This window comes from Rhipicephalus microplus, chromosome 10 (genome assembly GCF_043290135.1).
Source record: "Rhipicephalus microplus isolate Deutch F79 chromosome 10, USDA_Rmic, whole genome shotgun sequence".
Lineage (NCBI taxonomy): Eukaryota > Metazoa > Arthropoda > Arachnida > Ixodida > Ixodidae > Rhipicephalus > Rhipicephalus microplus.
The window spans coordinates 18,408,974-18,432,049 of NC_134709.1; the positions used below are offsets into that span (position 1 = coordinate 18,408,974).

The 23,076-nt window shown below is 48.5% G+C and overlaps 1 protein-coding gene and 1 long non-coding RNA gene across 2 annotated transcripts in view; one reads left to right on the forward strand and one right to left on the reverse strand.

Annotated features, from left to right (window-relative positions):
* LOC142774609 (uncharacterized) overlaps positions 1-23,076 on the reverse strand; it is a 160,702-nt gene that overhangs the window by 105,258 nt on the left and 32,368 nt on the right. The gene's annotated exons all lie outside the window — the stretch shown is intronic.
* The window catches only part of LOC119181225 (uncharacterized), an 83,814-nt gene that overhangs the window by 29,763 nt on the left and 30,975 nt on the right, over positions 1-23,076 (forward strand). The window contains exons 2-6 of the mRNA XM_037432406.2: positions 17,495-17,565; positions 19,433-19,524; positions 19,905-20,038; positions 20,168-20,266; positions 21,075-21,197. Of these exons, the coding sequence (XP_037288303.2) occupies positions 17,495-17,565; positions 19,433-19,524; positions 19,905-20,038; positions 20,168-20,266; positions 21,075-21,197 (519 nt within the window). The remainder of the gene's footprint in view (positions 1-17,494; positions 17,566-19,432; positions 19,525-19,904; positions 20,039-20,167; positions 20,267-21,074; positions 21,198-23,076) is intronic.

The window sequence follows — 23,076 nt, forward strand, 5'->3', positions numbered from 1 at the left end:
CGCATGGATGGACGCACGGACGGACAAACAGACGGACACGTGGACAGGCAGACGCTTCACCCCACTCATCATTCACTCGTGGATATGCTGTGACTTTTTTAACCTCCGGCATTCTTGGGTTGATTCTGCCCTTCGATATGGTGAATAACTTGTAATATACAACTGAACGGTGCCATCTAAGCATATTTATTCTTTCATCTTGAAGTCGTTTGCTTAAAGGATAACTATAGCCGTTAATTATTTTCTTTCTGGTACATTTTATTGCAAGGTTATTAGAAGAATTACGTGGGTAGGCAGCTGAACTCGGAAACACAACCAGATCTACCACGAAGGCTTTTCGTGATTGAGTTAAACTGCGTGTGCGCTGACTATCTGCGTTAGGACACTTTTGGTAACCGTGCTTTCCTTGATTGGATTGAACCGTTAGCAGTAGATGGCAGGATTCTAGGCCACGGGACGGCTTTAAGCTCTCCCATAGTAGAGTACTCTGTACTCTAAATCGTTGCCCACTTTATCTACCCCCCCCCCCCCCCCCCCCCGGATTGAAACGCTTATTTTGCGCCAAGCGTAACGGGACGGCTATATTCCCTCCCATAGTAGAGTACGAAGTACTCTAAATCGTTAAACAATCTTTCGAAACACATGCCGGGGACGGCTTCATGCTCTCCCCTCGTAGAGTAGCGAGTACTCCTAATCGTTACACACATATTTTTCTCGGGAAGCGTGAGGCCGACGGGACGGTCTCCAGCTCTCCCGTATTAGACTACCTGGTACTCTAAATCGTTACCCACTTTTTCTAAACACGTCCTTGGTCAAAGTCTTGTCGCCGCGGCCTCAAGTGTGAGGCCCACAAGACGGCTTTATGCTCTCCCATGGTAGAGTACAAAATACTATAAATCGTTAACCCTTTTTTTTTTTTCTAAACACATATGAATGCGACCTGTGGCATGTTTAACTTGCATGTTATTTGATTCTGGTACTGGGACAGCTTAATGCTGTCCCGTAGTTGAGTACATCGTACTCTAAATCGTCGAACCTTTTTTTTTTTTTTTTTTTTTAGGGGGAGAAGCTCTTTATAGCGGCACCCGTTGCTCCCTCGTAGTCGTAGTAGTAGTCGTAGCATGTAACCAGTCTTACATTTTGATCTCCAAAGTGGTGCCGGTGAGAGGTTTCTTCTGTGCGTTGTTGAACAATAAAAAATTCGCAGCGTGCGCATTAACTAACAGCCGAATTCTGCTGTCTCTCATTCCCCCTTAGCAGCCATTGGCATGTACATTGAGCACTATCTGACAAGGAAGGGTTGCTACGTTACACTCGCTGGGCATAACCTCTTTGGTTTTAGAAAGGTTTAGCGAGCGTTGGGCCGCAGTGTTATGAATACAGTGAACTAGTATATACCATGAACTCGAGGTGGTTAAAGGTGGGAAGTAGACACGAAACACAAACCGTAAGAAAGTACGCGTGTGACACCTCTCGTTTAGTCCTTGGAATGTCCGCTGGATGGCGGTGCATATGTGGAATATGACGAAAAGATGCGAGATGGGGGTACTTGGAGTGTTAAATAGATGGACGAACGGACACACAGACAGATGCATGGACGGACTCACGGATGGCTGCACCGACGGATGGACGCATAGACGGACGCAGGGGCGGGTGCATGGACGAACGCAGGGACGGACGCACCGATGAACGTGCAGACGCACGAACAGACGTGCGCACGGACGGGCGAATGGACGCGCGGACGGTCACACAGACGGACGCATGGACGGGCGGAAGCAAGAACGAATGGACGGACGGATGCTTCGCCCCACTCTCCATCATTCACTCCGTGGATATGCTGCCATTTTTTTTTCCAAACGCCAAACTTATTCTTATGTGTTTGTCTCAAGAGCACTGATTTTTGCTGGAACGCCGTAATACCGTGCCATAGTAGAGTACATCGTACTCTAAATCATCGAACATTTGTTCTAAACGCACATGGAGTGGCCTAGTTCTGCTCGCTTCCAGGAATGATTCGTCTGGGACGGCCTGCTGCTCTATCATAATAGAGTACCAACCCTCTAAAGCGATTAAGACTTTTTTAAAACAATCCATGCCATATTAGGGGCAGGTTACTGCTGCCCTATAGTAGGGTGAGATTGCGCCCTAAATCGCTAAGTTATTCTGAACACATCGCACCCTGAGATAGTGGATCGGAAGATTAACCGGGGTCAACCTCATGCGCTTCTAACCGCACTCCCGTAGTACTCTAATTATCATACATGGTATTCTTATTCAGTTTTATACACACCGTGAGGGACAGGTTGCTTCTGTCTCGCTGTTGCCTACACAGTGCTGTAAATCGTCCCCACTGTAAATCGACACAATTCCCTGGCTCATCGCGCCGCCTTGCTGGTGACAAAGTTTTGGCAGACAAAGCGGAACGAGAATTCCGTCACCTCCGAGGGTGTGTACGTGGTTGTGAAAACCTAACGATCATAAAAGAAGCGTTCGAGCATCGAACGAAGGCGAACGTAGGACACTTGGACGTTGCGTCGCCACCTCGGCCGTAACGAAAGGTTTCCTTTTTTTCATTTATCGCGACGTGAAGTCATATGCACCGACTGAAGTGTTTTCATGTACGTGCAAACAGTTGCTGTTAACGATATAAAACGTCAAGGTTAACAGCCCAATGTACAGACCTTTTCAATAGAGAGACCGAGCACCTCCTTTTTAAACTATTTCCATGGTGTATAAAGCCTTACGCACGTCTATGGCAGTTTTATCTTAGGGTCGAAGCTCCCTAGGGTGTGGTTAGCCCTGTGTCCGTCGTAGTAGCCACCCCTACTTTTCCAAATGGCGAAGCAGAGCGGTGGGCGCGTTGAAGACACTTGCGCTCGGCTTCCTTGGCTCGCGTCTCGTCGGTGTTACCCGCGCGCCGTCTGCATTCTTGAACGCGATCGGACGCATGGACGCATGCACGGACGGATAGGCACACGGACAAATGGACGGACGGGCGGACGGACGGACAGACAGGCATCCATCCGTGCGTGTCCGTCCATGCGTGCGCCCATGCGTTCGTGCATCAGTCCTTCCGTGCGTCAGTTCGTCCGTTCGTGCATACATCCATCCGTGCGTGCGTCCGTATGTTCGTCCACTTCGCCCCACTCAGCATCATTCACCTCGCGGATGGCCGGGAATTTTTTTCGTGGACAGAGGGGGAGGGAGAGTCATGTATAATTACCCCAGCCCTGAGGTTTTATAACTCAACATTTGACATTAAATCGTCAAATTCATTTTTATTTTATTTTCACAAGCCCTTGACGTCTCCTCATGAGAGGCCGAGGCCCGGCCACCTAAGCCTGCTGGTTTCTTATAATAAAATTTATTCCTCCTCCTCCCCCTTGGGGAGTTCATGTTTATTGCACAAGCCCCGAGGAGAATATGGCGGCAGCACTTGGGGAGCCTTCCTTTGTTGAAAAGGTGTGTACGTGAAGGCGACAGTTGGCACGAGGCGCAAGCATGCAGCACTAGACACGATGCGCGAGCATGCGCAGTGGGGTTGCCGACGCCGGATTTGCGAGTAAGCGCGACTACAAAACGCTCCGCATTCAAAATAATAAATAATCAATTGCAGGGACCTGGGGAAACGTGTATGTGGCTGCGTAAAATAACTCCTTCCAGCGTGCAGAGTGCACAGCTGTCCGAGACTGGAGCTGCCTTCAAGGACTCGGCTCAAGACGTACGCCAGGACCAGTGAAAGAATTCACGATTCGCCGACACTTGATTCGTTGCACGAATCCGTTGGGAAGGGAACCGCGATGCACGATTGATGAATGAAGAAAAAAAAAAGACGTCGGCCCAACGCACGCTCCTACTGTGCCGGTAAAGTTATGGCAGTTCAGTCGCACAAGTGTAATCACCGTTCGTCATCGCCTTGTTTTCTTCCGCCGTCGGACGAAGGAATATCCGGAGGGGGAGCGACCATTCCCCACTAACAGATGCCCCCTCCCTTGTGCCCCAGCCTATGTGGATGCTGAACTTTAAACAAAATGTGCGAGCATGAAAACAAAGCAACAGCGTCACATGTACAGAAATGAAGGGATATAGAGGGGCGTGGCCAGGGGCGGCGGGAATGGAGGAGGTTCAAACGACCCGAAAATTTTTAATTTTGCGCTCATATATACACGCACTAATACACGCTGACGCACGAACATGCGTAAACTGACACCCCTCCCCCACTCCCGAAAAATATTTCTGCTTACGCTATACTGAAAGGCAGTGCCACCTCGATTGAAAGATGTACGAACCGCGGAATAGTGAGTGAGTCGCCTCTGTACTTCCTCCGTGGGCATGTCTTTCGATCTCGGCCGCGGTGGTCACGTTTCGATCGAGGATAAATGGTGGAGTCCGGTGTATAGTGTGCGATGCCAGTGAATGTCAAAGAATAGCGGACGGTGGTGACGATGAAAACATTATTTGGGTCCAGCGAAGACGCAGAGGAGACTTGCGCCGTCTGGCTAGTCCCATGTTGGCTGCCCGTTCGCGGGCCCTCTGGAAGGCCATGGTTTGGTCGTTGAGTTCGGGGCTGCACAAGAGCGCACTGCTCACCTGTCCTCGTTGAAGAGGGGGCCGATGCTATTCGCATTTCCACAACACACGGGTGAATGTTGCTAATAGTCCACGGGCAGGCCAGCACGCACCTGGATACGGTTCAGGGTACCGTACATGGCCACCGGCGGGATTAGGATACGCCCGCGCTTGTAATAGCCTGCGCCCTACTCAGGGCAGGGTGTGGGAGGGAAAATACCCATCTTGACAGGTAGAAGTGTTTTGTAATCCCGCTGAACGTGAGCAAAGGGTTCCCCGCGAGGCAGGGTGACTGCGGAGGCGGGGCGGTCCCGTGTGCGCTGGTCGAAATAAGCAGCCCTCCACACGGCCAGGATAGACTGCACCTGCGCGCGCGCAGGTACAGTCTAGCCCGGCCGTGCCCTCCACTACAGCGCCCCTCATCAATCACGGTTTGTGGACGTGAAACCCGAGATGATATTATTATTATTATTATTATTATTATTATTATTATTATTATTATTATTATTATTATTATTATTATTATTATTATTGTTGTTGTTGTTGTTGTTGTTGTTGTTGTTGTTGTTGTTGTTGTTGTTGTTGTTGTTGTTGTTGTTGTTGTTGTTGTCTGCTCTTTTCAGCTCTTCCCATGCGAATATGTCATAGTTTCTGCCCTTTACTATTCTTTTCTATGTCCGCCTTTCTACTGTTCGCTGCTACTAGCGCGGTCCGTCCAACTCGCGACGCCGGCGTATCGCTGCCAATCAATCACTCAATCAATCGATCAATCAATTTCCGAGTCTAGGGCCGTAACTATAGAGTTGCGGACCTGGATACTTGTGCTCAACTCTCCCCTATAGCGTGGGGAGAGAGTTGAGGGATTCTGACACCTCCTCCTCCCCCCAATTATATCGGGCTTCAACATTTAGTGTGATGCTAAAATATTTACTCTCCTTCACATCGACTACCAGTTCTTCCCCCTGTGGTTGTTGGCTGTTTCCAGTCATACTGAATGCATCGTAGAGCATAGCGAGACGTCGCATACTGCGCAAGCCAGTCGTTGTCGGTGATTATCATGGTCGTGATCCGTTATCCGTTGTACACATAAATACCCCCTTCCTCCCCCCTGAAAAAAAATATTAGGTACGGCCTTGTGTGCATCAAACGCGGGACATGCATGTGACACCAACGCGAGACGACGACGGGGTGTGTTTGTTTGTTTGTTACAATATTATGTTCATTATGTTTTATTCAACGACGAACACGGAGACAGCTCCCCGATAATTGTAGTCATCACAATTTTTTTTTCATTCGTATTTTCCCCGTTCCGCGTCAAGTATGACGGGCGGTCTCCGACGGCGGTTGCTTTTTTTTCTTTTTCGTCGGAGAATATTGATGACCTTGGTTTCGCGAATGTATCTGATAAAGGCGCGCTTGCCACGGACAGCCTTCCCGTTGACAGCTTCCCGCGTAGGCTGAGGACATCCGGAAGGCGTATCTGGCCGTCATTCGTATGACGCGCGCTGCACTTTCGGGGCACCGTGCAGAATTTTTTTTTATTTTTCCTTCTTACACTTGTTTTTTTTTTTTTCTGTAGCTGTGAACTGCTTCTACGTGCGCCACGTCATTCTGAGTTATTGGGTCGGCCCAAACGGAACTGTCGGTAGAGAGGGATTAAAAGAAAATTGCAATAGCTTTTTTTTTTAATTCTCCTCGACTTGTCCGGAATCTTAAACCAGCAGCAAGTGGGAGCCGGAAAGCGATCCATTTTCAAGCCGAAAGCAATCGCGTATTTGACGCGAAACGCGAGAAAGAAAAAAAACAGAAAAAAAGAAACACGGGATTTCCCTGTTTCCACCGGACGGCCTCGGCCTGAGGAACGTAGGAGCTGCACACCCGTCTTGTTCGTGGACACGCCTGACGGCGACCATTTTATTAGAGAGTTTTAGTACTGCGTACGCTGCGTACGTGGCGGCGTTGCGTACGTAAGGACGCCACGTTCTGCGTAATGCGCATGCGCAGACCATAACTCGCACGTATCGCGTTACGTACGCAGCCGCTACGTACGCACGCATGAGATGCGTGCGTGCGTACGTATGAGCTGATCGCGCCACTCTCGAACAAGTTCGCGACAGCGCGAGACTTCGTTTTGCAAAATGGCGGCATCGAAGGCAAGCACCGACCGGCTCTGTGGCTTAAAATATGGCCGTAATCTGGCTATAACACTTGGATTGGCTCACATTGGCTGTCAACAACACGTGCTTCTGTTCTGATCTACCAGATGACGCAACACGCTTCACGCTCGTTAAGTACGCGGGTACTATGGCGTACTAAAATCCGATTAGTGGCAAACGACGCCACGTAACGCAAGGCGCTTGCGTGATGCGTACGTAGCACCATTCCGCAGTACTAAAACTCTCTATTGTGCCGCTCGCGCTGACTTTCGGTCCTTGAAGTTCGCTGCAGCGCTTGGTGGACGCTTGTAACGCAGCAGTTATGAAGGCTATGTAAAACACTATAGATGTCTCATTAAACCCGAAACGTGGCCATCGATGTCAACAAGAGCGATGCAAGAACACGACATATCCACGAAGTGAATGATGGTGAGTGCGCGAAGCAGAGATCATTCGGCGTTACCGGAAATCACCCGTGACACTGACCACTCACGCAGGTAAATTAGTGACAAAGCGGCGTATACAGTTACATACAATGTTTATCGGTCATAAACGGTATGTTGTGTTTAGTTGCGAATTTCGTTTTGCCTTCGTTATTACTGTTTTGTGATATCGAATCCGGCCTGAAGTTGGCAAGAAAAGGTCTGGACACGTTCCCCTTGTGGTTGTTGGTAGTTTCCAGTCATATACGAAATGCATCGTAGAGCATAGTGAGACGTCATATACTGCACAAGCCAGTCGTCATCGACAACAGCCAAATGTCTGTGGACAATATTCTGTCAAGTGCCCGAGAAAAGACATTGCAACAGAAGGCGACAAAAGCTCTGTTGAAATTCCTACGCGACTCAGACTTGAACAAGCGGCTGTAACAGCAATGTCACACACCACGAAAGACAAGACTGGACTATGACTGAGTGTGCGCGCGTGTGCTGCCGAATGTGCTGTTTTATCTCTCTTCCCTCTCTGCTCTCTATCTTTCATCTCCCCCATCCCCCTCCCATGCGCAGGGTAGCAAACCGGCTGCCTATAGGATGGTCAACCTCCCTGCCGTTCTTTTCCTCCTATTTTCCTTCCGTTGTCCGTGATCATCATCGTCGTCATCGCGGCTATATACGGCGCACACCAACGGACCAGCCTCGACCTTAAGTAGCTTTACCCCTAAAAATCACCATCGTTTGAAGACGTCGCCATCTGACATCACAAGTCGCCAAAATTAGAAATGCCATGATGACTTCACATAAACGCGACGTCATACGATGACGTCATCACAAGACGACGTCGCTATTCGTCAAAGGTGGGCCGATATCGGAGACAACGCGAAAACAAATAATTGCAGAAAGGTGTTGGAGGAGCGCGGGAAAAGGTCAATACATCCATGGGCGTCGGCAGCAAAAGGAGCACCTCGGGTGCAAAAGCGGCAACTCCTCCGTTCCTCGGGTGCAAAAGGAGCAACTTCTCCCTTCAAGCTTCATCATCACTTGCCCACTCCCCCCTCCATTAGCCGATGCAGGTTCGCACTCCCCCTCGCAAAATCTTGCCGCAACACATGAATGCATGAACTGAGAAGCGAAAATTCACAAAATCTTCGCAGAACTCTGATGGAATGCGAAGCAGCAGCGTTGCGCACGAATGGCGCCACGGGTTGAACGGCGCTAACGCGGGTGCTGCGGTGAGCGCTGGGAGATTAGTTTGAAGCGATGACTCACGTAGGTCTTGTGACACGTACAGACATATTTCAACGCGTAGGCGCGCGTGAGGTTTATTGCACGTCAACCAACGAGTCGGCGGTGTAGCGAGCAGCGATCGCGGTAGCGGCAGGTGTTGCGGGCGAACGGACGACGCGGCAGGTGTTGCGGGCGCTGCGGCGAGCTCAAGGCAAGAGAGGGAGAAAGTGACGTCAGCGCGCACTGCGAGAGGAAGGTCCTACTTGGCACGGCTCCAACACCTGCAGCGAGAGGAAGGCGTTGCGGCGCATTCGTACGGACGCACGCACATACGGCGTCACACACGTGAGTTAAAGGGCTGCTTCGCATCTAAAAAGAATATGCATTTCGCTTTCGAGTCGTCTTTGGCGAGTGCATTAGGTGCCGTGCGAGTTTTAGAAATATTGTGTAACACCATGGTGCACATTATTACAGGCAGTGAAAGTTGTGTGGGTTGTCATGCGAAGCGACACAGAGCAACTGTCAGAAGAAGACGTTCCTCCGTGAGAACGTTTCCATGCACTTTAAATAAACTTACTGTCCAACATAATGTGTGACGTCGAATCGTATACGAAAACCGTGGGTGCGCTACACCGGCTTGAATGAACTATACAGGCGGTGTTGCCGACGCCATCAAACTCATTAATGTTCGTTGTTTGGCTCAACCTTGGAGCTCGTAAGCCAATCACAGATCGCAAACACAATCGCAGATTACGAACAAGCACACGCAGATTCTACTCCTCCGTGGCTACGCCCCTGCTCCCCGGTAAAAATTATAGTTACGATTGCTCAGAACGGGTTGTTGAATACTCAATACACCGCGCTGATTTTAGCGTCCTTGATCAGTGACAGGAAGTTCATTTGTAAAAGGTGAGCCGATGGGCTTGTCAAGCGAAAAATTAACATTAAAATAAACGACATCGTCGATAAAATGTTTAGTTGCAGAGTCATCTGAAAAGCCATCTTCAGAGTGGTGGCGGCCTTAATTTCAGATCAGCCGGTCAAACGTATCGCGGACCGGTTGTGTTACACCTCAGCAACTGAAATAGAAAATACGATAGTTCCAGGTCTGTAGCCAGGAATCTTTTTTGGTGTGTGTGCGGGGGGGGGGGGGGCAGTTGAATGTCATGACCGGTCTGTATTTTTATTATCTATTTTCCGTAAAACATCCCCTTTCATGCAAATTTCGAGAGGGGGCGGGGGGGGGGATAGGGGCACACTTTTTGGCTACGGGTCTAAGTAGCTCATTTCGTAAATATTGGAAATGTCTGGCAGCTCCAATTAACAACGTAAGGAAAGAAGCGCTTTTCAATTGCTCGTTATGAAGTTGAAATGCGAAGTGACCTTGCAATAGAAGTGCACAGGCCCCTTTGTTTTAGTAGAACTCGCTCTTGGGCTAGTTGGTGCACGTCAGAATTTACTAGTCAAGTTCGTGCCAAAATCACGATTACTCAAAAGAAGAAAACCCACAGACATGGACGGGCGCTCACTTGCAACTCTTCATTTCTTGAATAAACCAGCTAATAAAGAACTGATTTGATTGATATGTGGGATTTAACGTCCCAAAACCACCATATGATTATGAGAGACGCCGTAGAGGAGGGCTCCGGAAATTTCGACCATCTGGGGTTCTTTAACGTGCACCCATATCTGAGCACACGGGCCTACAACATTTCCGCCTCCATCGGAAATGCAGCCGCCACAGCCGGGATTCGAACCCGCGCCCTGCGGGTCAGCAGCCGAGTACCTTAGCCACTAGACCACCGCGGCGGGGCCAGCTAATAAAGAAATCGCGACACTTATAACTCTGTAAAAGATTTGATCTCTGCCGGTGGAGCAATTGTCTTCAGCGCCGCTGAGCGGCGAGAAGGACCCCGCCACGATTGTAACGCCCGTCCTTCACCGTGCGTGCATCTTGAGAAATAGGTCTCGCTTTCGACATGTCCATGGCGCACGGCAGCTAAAGAGCACGACCACCTACCTACCTGGCTTTGGCTGTCAGTCTGTCAAGGGGCGCCGTCGTTTCGAAAGACTCAATAGCCGACATACCAGCACGCTCCCAGTTTGTCAAGAATTCCTCCAGCCGCTAATATAGACTCAACTGGTGGGGCGCGTGAAGATACGCGGAGCTCCTAAGAAATCAATCCTGTTCTACCCCAAGTATATACAACCTGGGTGAAGTTCAGAGCATTGATCGTGTTTTGTGTTTATTTATCTCGTGTTTATCCGCAATTTTTTTTACTGTTTTGTATTGATCTGATCATACCTATTTGATTGTTTGTGTTTTGATTTGTTTGTTTTGTTTACCTGATTACGTGATATTTGCTATATCAACTTTATGTTTTTTTTTCTTGCTTATGATTTGTGTTGCGACTATCCATTCTCCGTTGTGTGGTCTCTCCCACAGTTCCGCCTCCGCTTCTCTCTCTCTCGTGTCTCTGCCCACCTCTCGAAGCTGTCATTACACTGTCACTTCGTTGGCTTGCACAGACGAAATAGTTCTCCAGCGATGCTAGCCTGCACGGGCAGTGGCGTAGCCACGGGGTGGCACACCACACCTGTGCTCCTCGCCCCCCTCCCCCCCGGAATTTGTTTTTTGCCATAGCATGCAGAATTGCAGATACGGTGTCTGTATTACAGGGCACAAAACGACACGCTCAACCACACCTGTCTGACTGGCCCCCACTTCAAATTAAAGTACTACCCCCCCCCCAACCCCCCTCCCCTCCGAAAAAAATGTATATCCACGTCCCTGTTCAACACGGGCAAGCAAGCGCTGGTTTTCCAAGCGAGAAGCTTGAGCGGCTAGCGTGTATCAAACGCAGGACGTGCTTGACCTTGGGCATGCGCAGGGTTCCCATCTGGGGGGGGGGGGGGGTTGGGGGGCGACGGTTCGCCACAGCGTTCAACCCTCACTATTATGTAAATGTATGGGGTCCACTTTGCGCACACCCCCCCCCCCCCCCCCCCCCTCGAATCGCAGCGCTCCTTCTCGCTATCATGTCATTTTGTGGCTAACTTTGTAACCCCACTCCCCTCTTAGGTGACTAGTGGGGGTGCACCTGGGGCGCCCCCCCCCCCTCTTCATGCGCAGGCCTATGTGCGTGACGACAACGCGAGTCGACACGACGACAGGACCGCTCCGCCGCTTTAAAAAAAAACGGTCCGGTTTTCGTGATGAGAAAGTGCACGGGCCTGCTCAAACACTTTTTTTCTCTCTTTCTATTGTAAACAATCGACCGGCGGCGCTCGCTGTTCAGAAATTCCCTGCCGCACGAGCGATGCAATATATATATATATATATATATATATATATATATATATATATATATATATATAATAGGCAGCCAGCTAGCGAGAGCGCGTGTGCCCCATTCTTTTCATTGTGTTGCGAAGGCGTCGGCGACTATACGACGCGTCAGTCGTCGACGCAAGCCTTGCCATTGTTGTCGCTTTGAAGCGAGGGCGATGATTCAGGCCCGTACGTCGAAGGTCCGCCCGTGGCGCATTCACCGTGCTCCTCGCAGTTTTATATATTCGCTTCGTTTTGTCCATTTTGATTATTATTACATCGGAATTCTCGATCAGCGCGGTGCGACGATTTATTCGCCGTCGAGTCCTTGTTACGTGCATCGTCTTGAAAAAAAAAAAGTCGAGACGGACGTTTGAAGATGCATAAAAAGAGCGCGAGAAAACGTGCTCCAGCTCCTACACGCGCGCCAAGGCCTCCTCCAAGTCTGAACATCGTCGTCGGAACTTTCTTTTTTTTTTTCTCTCATCTCTCTTCGTACTATTACACGCCGCGCGACATGCAGGAATGCGAACTCGACGCACCTGTCACGCACGAAAAGTCCTACAGGTGGCGCGATAGAACCCTTAGACCTGAATTCTTGAGTCATTTCACAAAAAAGGAGGTTATCTGATTGGTGGCTAAAGTCAAGGCACGAGTGAAAATTAAACCCTTCACTGCAAAGTACGAATCCTCAAACTCACTTTTTAAGGTAAAAAAAAATATACTGTTTAGTTCATTAGGTATTACGGCTTGGTGGCGCTAGCCACCGCCCGATCTAAAGGTACAGCCATATCCATCCATCCATCCATCCATCCAGCTGTATAACTGGCACGGCTGCACACATGACAGCGGGGGAAAGTCGGGTTCATTTCGCATGGAAGCACGCGAACGAAAGTTGCGCCACAATCCGAAGGCACTCCAGCTTCTTTTCCACATTTTTTTTTGTATTATTATAATGCTTCACTGCTTTCGTTACCCGAATTCGTGCATACTGCATTTGGCGCCGAGCCATCGTCACGCGCCGAGACGGTGCGCAACGCATGCAAGTCTGCGCGTAACGAATATTGAGAGGCAGCAGCGGCACTTCTTCCACGTGGCTTCGCGGTTAACGCCTATAGAACCGAGCGGATTGAGTCATTTCACCAACCCGAGACATGCATACAGGATTACAGGCACGCCTAAGTTAATTTCGATCAATCCTGTCGAGGACGCCAAACATTCCGCCACCAAGCACCATGCTACGTGTCGAAACTAATTGGCGCCGAGACGGCGCCACCCACCGGTTGATATGACGCCATTCGATGCCGCTAAAAAAATGCGTCAGGGCCGCTCTCAGATGGTATGCGAGAGACTGGTGTTATGACGACAAAATAGACGCAACAACAAAAAAAAACCTTTCGATGGAGGAGAAAATGGTGTAGGCCCATGTGCTCAGATTTGGGCGCACGTTAAAGAACCCCCCAGGTGGTCGAAATTTCCGGAGCCCTCCACTACGGCGTCTCCCATAATCATATGGTGGTTTCGGGACGTTAAACGCCACATATCGATCATCAATAAAAAAAGACCGAGTACATTTGCCGACGTTCAACCAACTAGCATTTCAGTTTTAATACTCGCGACAAAGCGAGGCGCGTATTCAGGGTTTGGCTTCGAAAAGGGGGTTGGGAGGTCCCGAGCCCATTACAGGGGCGTAGGCAGAGTGTTTTCAGAAGGAGGGCACCTCCCTGATTTCGGGGGGAGTGGGGGAAGAGGACAACCTATCGAAATTGTCATTTTTGGCTCTGTATGCCATGGCGAAAAATTTCGGGGGGAGGGGGGGGGCGGAGGGGTACGGGTTTGGTGTGGCACCCTCTGGCTACGCCACTTCCCCTTTGTATGCATTTCCGTGCATGTCTTAATTCGCGCGCATACTGATTCACACAAACGTGATGTGAGAACACCGACCTGCAACAATATATTATGTGTGTATAGTAGATGCGATAATCATGGTTTATCCAGGATGATATGGTATTTCGGCGAAAGGAACCGGGAGGTCCGACCCCGTATGCGTGTAGGCGCGTGGCCACACACACACACACGCACACACACACACACACACACACACACACACACACACGCGCGCGCGCACACAGTATATAAACTAAAAAAATGGGGGGGGGGGGCGGTCATGCTCACTCTTACAATATCTGGCTACGTACGCAAGATACTAGAACTGATTTTAGAGTGCTGTTTTTTTTTTTACGCCTAACCGTTCCTGGTACGAGAGGAGTACGTGGGAAAAGAATACCCCTACGTTTTTCTTTTCGATTTCTTGCATTGAGAAATCGAAACTATGAAGCTTTCGACGGCAATCCACGCGTCTTCCAGGCTTCCAGCCAGCACTCTTCAAACATGCGCAGTTGCGCAGGCACAGCACGCAGATCGCCTTTCCCAGAGATGGATGAAAGGGTCATTTGCAGCTGAGCAATTACAGAACTATACATTAAGCGAGACTACTGAAGACAGACAGCGCGTAGAAAGAGCACAGCCTCGCTCGCGCGCCGCGACTCCGAATCAGTCGCCAATGCCAGACAGAAAAAAGAAGTGTTGTTATGGCACCTCAGGTATGCGCAATAATTGCTTTTTAATTGACAATCGCACAACTATGAACGCTATACCTTGAGCAACATTGGTGGGCGCTGCGAATGGGGTCGGCCGTTTGGTGCCGTTTGAGGTATAGTTAGGGCGGACAAATGTTCACAGACAGACAGACAGACGGACGGACAGACAGACAGGCGGACAGACAGGCGGACGGACGGACAGACAGACAGGCGGACAGGCGGACGGACGGACAGACAGGCGGACGGACGGACAGACAGGCGGACGGACGGAAGACAGACGGACGGACGGACGGACGGACGGACAGACGGACGGACGGACCAGAATTTTTCCGTCGAAGGTCCCCAAAAAAGACCATCGTCTTTAATAACGCACGCTCGCGCGCTCCCCTGTGTTGGCGGTACTGCACGGAACTATCGGTCCACGAGGATCGGGCGCCCAGCGCACATTGCGTAGGGGGAGGTCCACCTAGAGAGCCGCAATGACCACCGCGTAAGCGCTGACCTCGATGAGGAGCAACGCCGCGAAGCGGGCTCAAGGACGCGCAGAAAAGCAGGCGCGTACCTCGCCTACTCTCCACGGAATGCCGCGGCGAGCGATTGTGTATTGGCACCGAATCCCGTTGAAGCCATTAAAGAGACCGGGCGCGTGCCGGCCGCCACCTAGTGTCGACGCGCGCACACTTTTTTTTTTTATTGTCGCACCGTTCTAGCCGCCTCCTTCCCCCCCATTCGATTTATCGCCACAAAGGCGGATAAGTCGGCGGCCGCCGAAAGGGGGACAGGTTTCCTCCACTTACGTCACCTCCATAGAATGCCGCCTCCTCAGATTTATCGAACTTTCTTTTTTTTTTCTTCCTCGATTTGTTATTCCGATTAATGGCGGCGCGTGTGTTTGTACGCTCTATAAGCGCGCGAATATGCTGGCTAGTAGTAGGTCGTAAGAATTAGACCACGGCTCGCCCGTCTCGTCCACGCCCCGCGTGACATTCCTCGAAGCCGTTTAAGGCGGCAGCGAGGATGAGAGTGGCGGTCACGGGTTCGATTACCTGCCGCAGCTACCCCCTTTCGCGGGGAGTCTGTCTACGAGGAAAGCAGCTGGAAAACATGCAATTTTCAGGAACTTATCAGTAGATGAAGGTTCGGTGAAATGACAGAATTTTTACCTCGGTGGTTCCATTGAATCGATAAACATTGTTAGGTGCGGGAAAAACATATGTTGCTTGTACCTAACAGCACCAAGTACATGTGTTTTACGTAGTTTTAGAGTAAAGCAGTGGTATGGCAGAACAATCAGAAAACGTTTGCAGACGGAACCTATGCAAACTGTGAATACTAATGTCTTTTTTTTTTGTTTTTTCTTGCTTTGCAATCGAGAGATTGGCCACACGGCTGGAACATTGTGAAACACCCGATTCACGCAAATCAAACAGTGCACGTTTCCCATTTTAATTCTAAATAGTAATGGCCATCTGAAAATCATAGCCTGGCTCAGTAGTTAAGCAAGCTAAAGATCGAAGTGCCACAACTGCTACTGGTAACAGGCATAAGTAGCCAGGTAGTTTTCTATAATGCAGTTGGAGAAAAAATATCAGGTCCGGAAATATAAAAGCCACAGCATATCCACGGAGTGAATGATGATTGGTGGGGCGAAGCGTTCGTCAGTCCGTCCGTGATTCTGTTCGTCTATTCGTTCTTGCTTGCGTCCGTCCGTGTGTCCGTCCATCCGTGCGATCGTCGGTGCGTCCATCCGTCCATGCGTCCGTCCATGCATCCGTTCGTTCATCTGCCTGCCTGCCTGTCCATCCGTCCGTGCGTCTGTTCGTGCAGCCGTCCCTCCGTCCGTCAATGCGTCTACCCCTCTGCCTGTCTGTTCATCCGTGCGTCCGTCAGTCCACCCATCCATTTGCATGTCCATCCGTCTATCTAGCGAACACTCCAAGTACCGCTACCTCACATCTATTCATCAAGTATTTATCATATCATCAAGTATTATCATACCGCCATCCAGCGGACATTTCAAGGACCGTTCTCTCGGGTATGTGCCACCGGTGGTTCCGCAAGACAACGAGGGACGCCCAAGCCACGCCATAAGGAGCTTCGCCCCTAAAATTTACACCATCTCCCGCTAAAGGGGACCATGTGTGGATGCGAAGCAGAGGGGCGATGGTTCGCTTGAGCCGGAGATGGTGTGCTTTATTGAGGGCTTGTGCTGGCGCTAACGCTGACACCGGCGGCGGCGTTGACGCTGGCGCTCATCGCGGCATTGCGCATGAGAGAACGAAGCGCGCACGCTCCGTCATGTTATACCGTGGAACTACTGTCGCGCCCCCAGCGGAGTATGCAGCCGTCGTCGCACCACCTGTCGTGCGCTTCGCTCCATAGAGTAGAGGATTCCTAGAGGAGAGAGAAGGGGAGGGGACGCGCTGTGGTGGAGAGGGCGGTGGACGCCGCGGGAAGGACAAGGGAGTGATGGACAGAGTCCCTGTCATAAGACGCTTCGCACCTAAAGGTGCTGCACCATGATTGCAATGATGCATAATGTCAGAATGTCCTTGTGCTTCAATTTAGATGGACATTCAGTGGAACCCAGGGGGTCTAAAATTGATTGCCCCTAATATGATCCTTCTCTCAGCCTGTGTGCTATGAAGCATTCAATCCCATCTATCAATCAGCTGTAGAACAATCCCATGTCCAGAACAAAGAAACACCAAAGTTTCAATGCCATTATCACTCTAGTGCCACATGAGCGTGTTCAATAAAATGGAATTTTCAACGGTGAAGCTGCTTCTTAATTAGATGTTGACATGTCAAGTTAAATGGCACACACCATGAGTGATTGTTATTTTAAACAAATCCGCTGTTTCCTTTCATATTATTTGTAATTGAACCTATATACCTTTTAATGCTCATAACAATGTGCTTCTATTGTGCTCACATTTGCCGCTTCACTAAATTCCGTAATACAGTAGATAAAAAAAATGACAGTTCTCACTAGACTTCGAATGCACTTGAAACAGATGAAAAATAGGCTTATTAGAATGCAGTTAAGTCAAATGCCAGTCCTTTGTTAAAAAAACTTCTTTGTTAACTTGAGACTATGTACAACTCAGCACAAGGAAAATAGCTATGACTTATCATTTGACATGTTTTTTCCCCTTTTCTTTTTCATTTCAGGTGACATAATCACAACACTACCTGTTGGTGCCACAATCAATGTTACATGGCATTTGGCATATCCACATAAGGTGAGTGCAAAAAAAAAGCCAACTTGACAAAATTGTGAGCAGTGTGTATTGTTCATTATGAAGTCCTAGAGGAATGTGCAGCATACAAGGAACCGAATATCATGTCGGAAAATTTTTTATGCTACGTGAGACTCTTGAGCTCTGCACAATTTCGAACACAAAGGCAGCTGGATTACATATGAAATGCAAGAGAACAATAACAGCGCAACATTTTGAGTAGTAGATAAAAATTTTAAATATGATGACATGGCTGTACTTGAAACTTGCTGAAACAATGACCATATATACATCAAGTAAGCAAGAGGTCGCACATAAAAGTATGCAAGCCAGGAACAAAAAAAAACAATGTGATGGTGACACTTAAACCCAATCTGCAGCAGAATCACTCGTCAAAATCATGCAGCAATGCCCCTTGCTGATTATTTAAATTTAAAGCCATAATTTTAAGACATCACAAAAGGGACATTTTTTGTTTCCTCAGTATGCAGTGTTAGCACTCTACACGCAGCGGAGTCGGACAACACGTTCAAAATGTTTTACTTTGATTTTAAAGCTTTTGTCACTGAGAATCTGCAAGTCAGCCCCACCACTATAGACACTATCCCAATTAGCGAACGCAGTGCCCCCAAGTTGGCGAACTCTGCATCCTGTATGAAGCCCAAATGAAGCACAGAAATCACAGACTGTGCGGCTGGATACAATTCACTCATTGTCTTTTGTGTGCACCATGAGCAGATGGCAGACTTGCAGCTAGTATGTCACGAATTGCAGTCTCCCAATGATGTCACACTGCTATGTCACAGAGAAGCCAGCCTCGCGATATCAGAACCAAAACTTCTTTAAAGGCAACGGTATTGTAATATATACAATGCATCTCCAGGACCATAATACTATTTTTAGTATCTTCAAAACTGATGTTTTCATTTAGAACAACAATCCAAAGATAATTAATATTTGTGTCAGTACTTCCTCAGAGAAAAAGATGAAGAATAGGAACCTGATGACTTTTTTCTGATAAAGAAGTGTGCCATATAATTATTTTTACAGTAGTTTTTTTGTGACCATATGAATTATATGTATTCAGTGCAGTGCTTTCTGCCATAAACATATGAATATGAAAGTCATGGATCAGTGTATAGTGTCAATGAAATACCTCACGTAAAAAGGGGGGTTTAAGATGGACACAGAACAAAACATCACAGCATATCCACAGAGTGAATGATGATGAGTAGTGCAAAGCGTGCGTCCATGTGTCTGAACAGAGAGAAGCACGGACGGACGCACGGATGGACAGACGGACGGATGGTTGGACGGATGGATGGATATACGGATGTAACCAGGAACGAACGGATGGGAGGGTGGACACACAGACAGACAGACGGACAGAAGCATGGATGGATGAATGGACGAAAGCACGGACGAACGCATGGACAGATAAACGGAAGCACGGACGGAAAGACGGACTCACGGAGAGACGGACGTACAGAAGCATGAACGGATGGACACACGGACGGATGCTTCGCCCAACTCATCATTCACTCCGTGGATATGCTGTGATAACCACTTATTATTCCAAAGGACATATACATACATCACCATCTATTAAGCGACTCATAAATTAGAGGTGACTATTACTATTGCTACTACTACTAGGAGGAAACGACCCACAGCGTCAGACGCTTCACCCTTAAAATTACGTGAAATGTTGCTGTAAGTAGCAGTGTTATTCAAGATGCGCTTTACCTGGCTATATATGGCTGTTTTATTCTGACAAGTATTACGGCCACTTTGGTGTGATGCAAGCACTCAAATCTTCTGAGCAGTCCTCGTTTGTACATTTATCCTAATTTCATTTTCTGTCTTGCAGGGGGGCTTCAAATTAGAACTTCTTGATGCTGAGGAGAAGCACTTACAAGATCTGACACCATCTTCAGAATTCCTTGGCTTGGGTGATGCTACGTATGTGCTCTCTTATTGATATATTCTTGAATAAGCATGCAGCTGATAGTATAATATAACTGATTGACTGATTAATTGATTGACTGACTTACTGACTGATCATTCAGCCAGTCAGTTCCTTTGTGATGCTCATGGACAATACTCAGGACTGTGATGAGACAATGAATTTTGGGCACTTTTTAAGCCTGTTTCTGGCATGGCTTGCAGTGGTAAAAATGCTTCATTGTTTGGTGTTTCAGTAATACTCAAAGTGATGACACATATACTGTGTGCAGCGCGTACAGAAACCATTGTTTCCAAATGTGTGTGACGAAGGCTGACTGTGCTTACTGCAGTTAATGGTACCGATAATTTCCCGTCTTTGCCTTTGACACTTTCAGGGCGCAGAGCTCAACTGTTCGTCTTCCCGGGTCAGTGGCCTGTCGGGGCTGTTCAATTCGCCTCCTGCGGCAGGCGTCAGAGTGGGGTGGAAAATACCTGTTCTGGAGTTGTGCCGACGTTGACTTGGTTCCAGGTACGGCAGTATTTTCTGTACCTTTCCTAGCCTATCACCTCAAACTCATTACCTCAAACGACACATTTTACTCTGGGCAAAGGCTGCTTGATGGCAAACGTTTGAAATATCCGCCTATGAACTATGCAGTGCCAGAATTCAACGTCATCTGCTCTGGCCATGGGAGAATCGATGGCGGCAGGTGCCACTGTGACCATCTCTACTCCGGCAACGTGTGCCAGTACAAAGGTGAGATCAAGTTTCTTTCAAATATGTTGCAATTGTGTTTAAAACTCAGTATGTGAAACTTTTATAATTTATGTGCAGTCTGCACAGGCAGATTGTCATGACAGTTTTATGAATGCATGCTCCTTATCATACATTTGTGAGTTTCACCATAAAAACCTCATGAATACTAATGCCTATTTATTGATAATTTTACATTCTTATGGTGATCACTAGTACAATTCTCTGCAACCCAGGAAAAAAGACAGTCAGCAAAGCCCACCGTAAAAACACTATAGCAGCACCCTTTCTACGTTTGTTATCATCAACAAGTACTAGCAATTACAATCCAACTTATGCCAGTACATACAAACTTGCCCACTATGAACTGAATTCTGCAAAAGTTATCCCTTGAAGTGAGTGATAGCCTGCTACTTTAGTGCATCTACAAAACACTCATTGTGCTGTGTTAAGTTGACAAGCCCCACAAAACACCAATTGTGTTAAGCTAACAAGCCTCAGTGATTTATTAGTGTACATTGTTTTTACAACTTATGCCACGGACCTGCTGCTGTACATATGCTGTTTGAAGCCCCGGCTAATGCTGCTCAAATGCCAATTTCACAATACACACAATAAACCTCATTTTAACAAAGTTGCATTTTACACGAAAAATAAATTTCTTGTATCCAAAAATTCGTTATAAAGATTTATTTCTAATACTTTATCTACTGCAAGACCATTTTTCGATTACTTTGTTATAACCAGTATTTTGTTATATCCGGGTTCGTTATATGGAGGTTTGAGTGTAACTGTACATACTTTGACGCAGATGAGTGCTGGATTGACCCGGATTGTGGACCTCATGGGCGCTGCGTGAACATTGACGCTACTTCATACCCCCGAACGCAGTGTTTTTGCGAGATGGGCTGGTTTGGAGAAGGGTGCCTAAAACGTAAGAGTACTTGTTCAATATTTAAGTACAAACAATGACAGAAAATGTATGTTGGCAACATATATGAGCGAGTGTTTAGGTGTGCTAGAGATGTCACCATATCTGCTCTAATAGCTTATTTTATAACCAGCGAGCAAAGTTTAAGATTGAACTTAATGGTCGACTATAAGTTTCTTTTGTCTGTACTGGTATAAATTCCCAATACCATCAACTAAACATAAGCATGAAGCAGAACATTTTTCAAGCTGACAGTTAAAAAAAAGGTATGCAATGGTCTAATAGCACAAACAAGCTATCCGTAAAAATACCATCTAGATAAAATGTACACCTATACTTAATTTTGAAGACATGCACAGTTAATGAGCAGCCTGCTATATTTACTAGCACAGACTGCGATAACTGCGATAACCAGACTGCGCTGCGAGCGCTCTTGTTCGAGTACAGGTCTTGCTTCGCAAGTTGCTCGAAGATCCGCCAGACGTCCATCACTCAACACAGGATCATCACGTACGAGGACGCACGCCCAATACACCAGCACCCCTACCGCGTGTCGGCTAAAGAACGTGAAGCGATACGTACGCAAGTTCGCGAGATGCTTGACGATGGCGTTATCGAACCATCCAACAGCCCGTGGTCATCTCCAGTCGTGCTTGTCAAAAAGAAGGACGGGTCGCTACGCTTCTGCGTCGATTACAGAAAGCTTAACAACGTGACCAAAAAGGATGTGTACCCGCTACCGCGTATCGACGATTCGCTAGATAGACTTCGTCATGCCCATTATTTCACTTCTCTCGATCTCAAAAGCGGGTACTGGCAAATCGAGGTAGATCAGCGAGACCGCGAAAAGACAGCCTTCGTGACTCCAGACGGCCTATACCAATTTCGAGTACTGCCTTTCGGCTTGTGTTCAGCGCCGGCGACTTTCCAGCGAATGATGGACACTGTCCTCACAGGGCTGAAGTGGCAGACTTGTCTTGTCTACCTTGACGATGTGGTGGTCTTCTCTGCCACGTTCGAGCAGCACCTTCAGCGCCTGCGCAGCGTGCTGGAGGCTATCCGATCGGCGGACCTCACACTAAAGCCACAGAAGTGCCACTTCGGCTATAAAGAACTAAAGTTTCTTGGACATGTAGTTAGCGCCGAAGGAATCCGTCCCGATCCGGACAAGCTTGCTGCTGTTGCCGAATTACCAGCTCCTGTCGATAAGAAAGCCGTCCGGCGCTTCCTTGGTTTGTGCGCCTACTATCGCCGATTCATTCATGGCTTTTCACAGATAGCAGAACCTCTGACTCGTCTCACAAGAGACGACACACCGTTTGTCTGGGAAAACGAGCAACAAGCAGCTTTTGATGAGCTGCGACAGCGCATGCAATCAGCGCCCGTTCTCGCTCATTTCGACGATGATGCTGACACGGAGGTCCATACCGACGCTAACATTGGGCTCGGTGCAGTGCTCGTTCAGCGTCAAGAAGACATCGAAAGAGTGATAGCCTACGCCAGCCGCTCTCTATCGCGTGCTGAGGCGAATTATTCCACTACGGAGAAAGAGTGCCTCGCAGTCGTGTGGGCAATCACCAAGTTCCGCCCGTACCTTTATGGTCGTCCCTTCAAGATAGTGACGGACCACCACGCCCTCTGCTGGTTGGCAAGCCTGCGCGACCCTTCAGGACGGCTAGCACGGTGGAGCTTGCGGCTGCAGGAATTTGACGTCACCATCGTCCATAAGTCCGGCCGTAAGCATGAAGACGCTGACACATTGTCACGCGCGCCCCTTCATGTCGGCAGTCAGGAAGCAGAGGAAGACGAAGGCTTCCTGGGCGCCATTAGCTCATCAGACTTGAGTAAACGGCAGCGGGATGACGCAGAGATTCGTCCGATC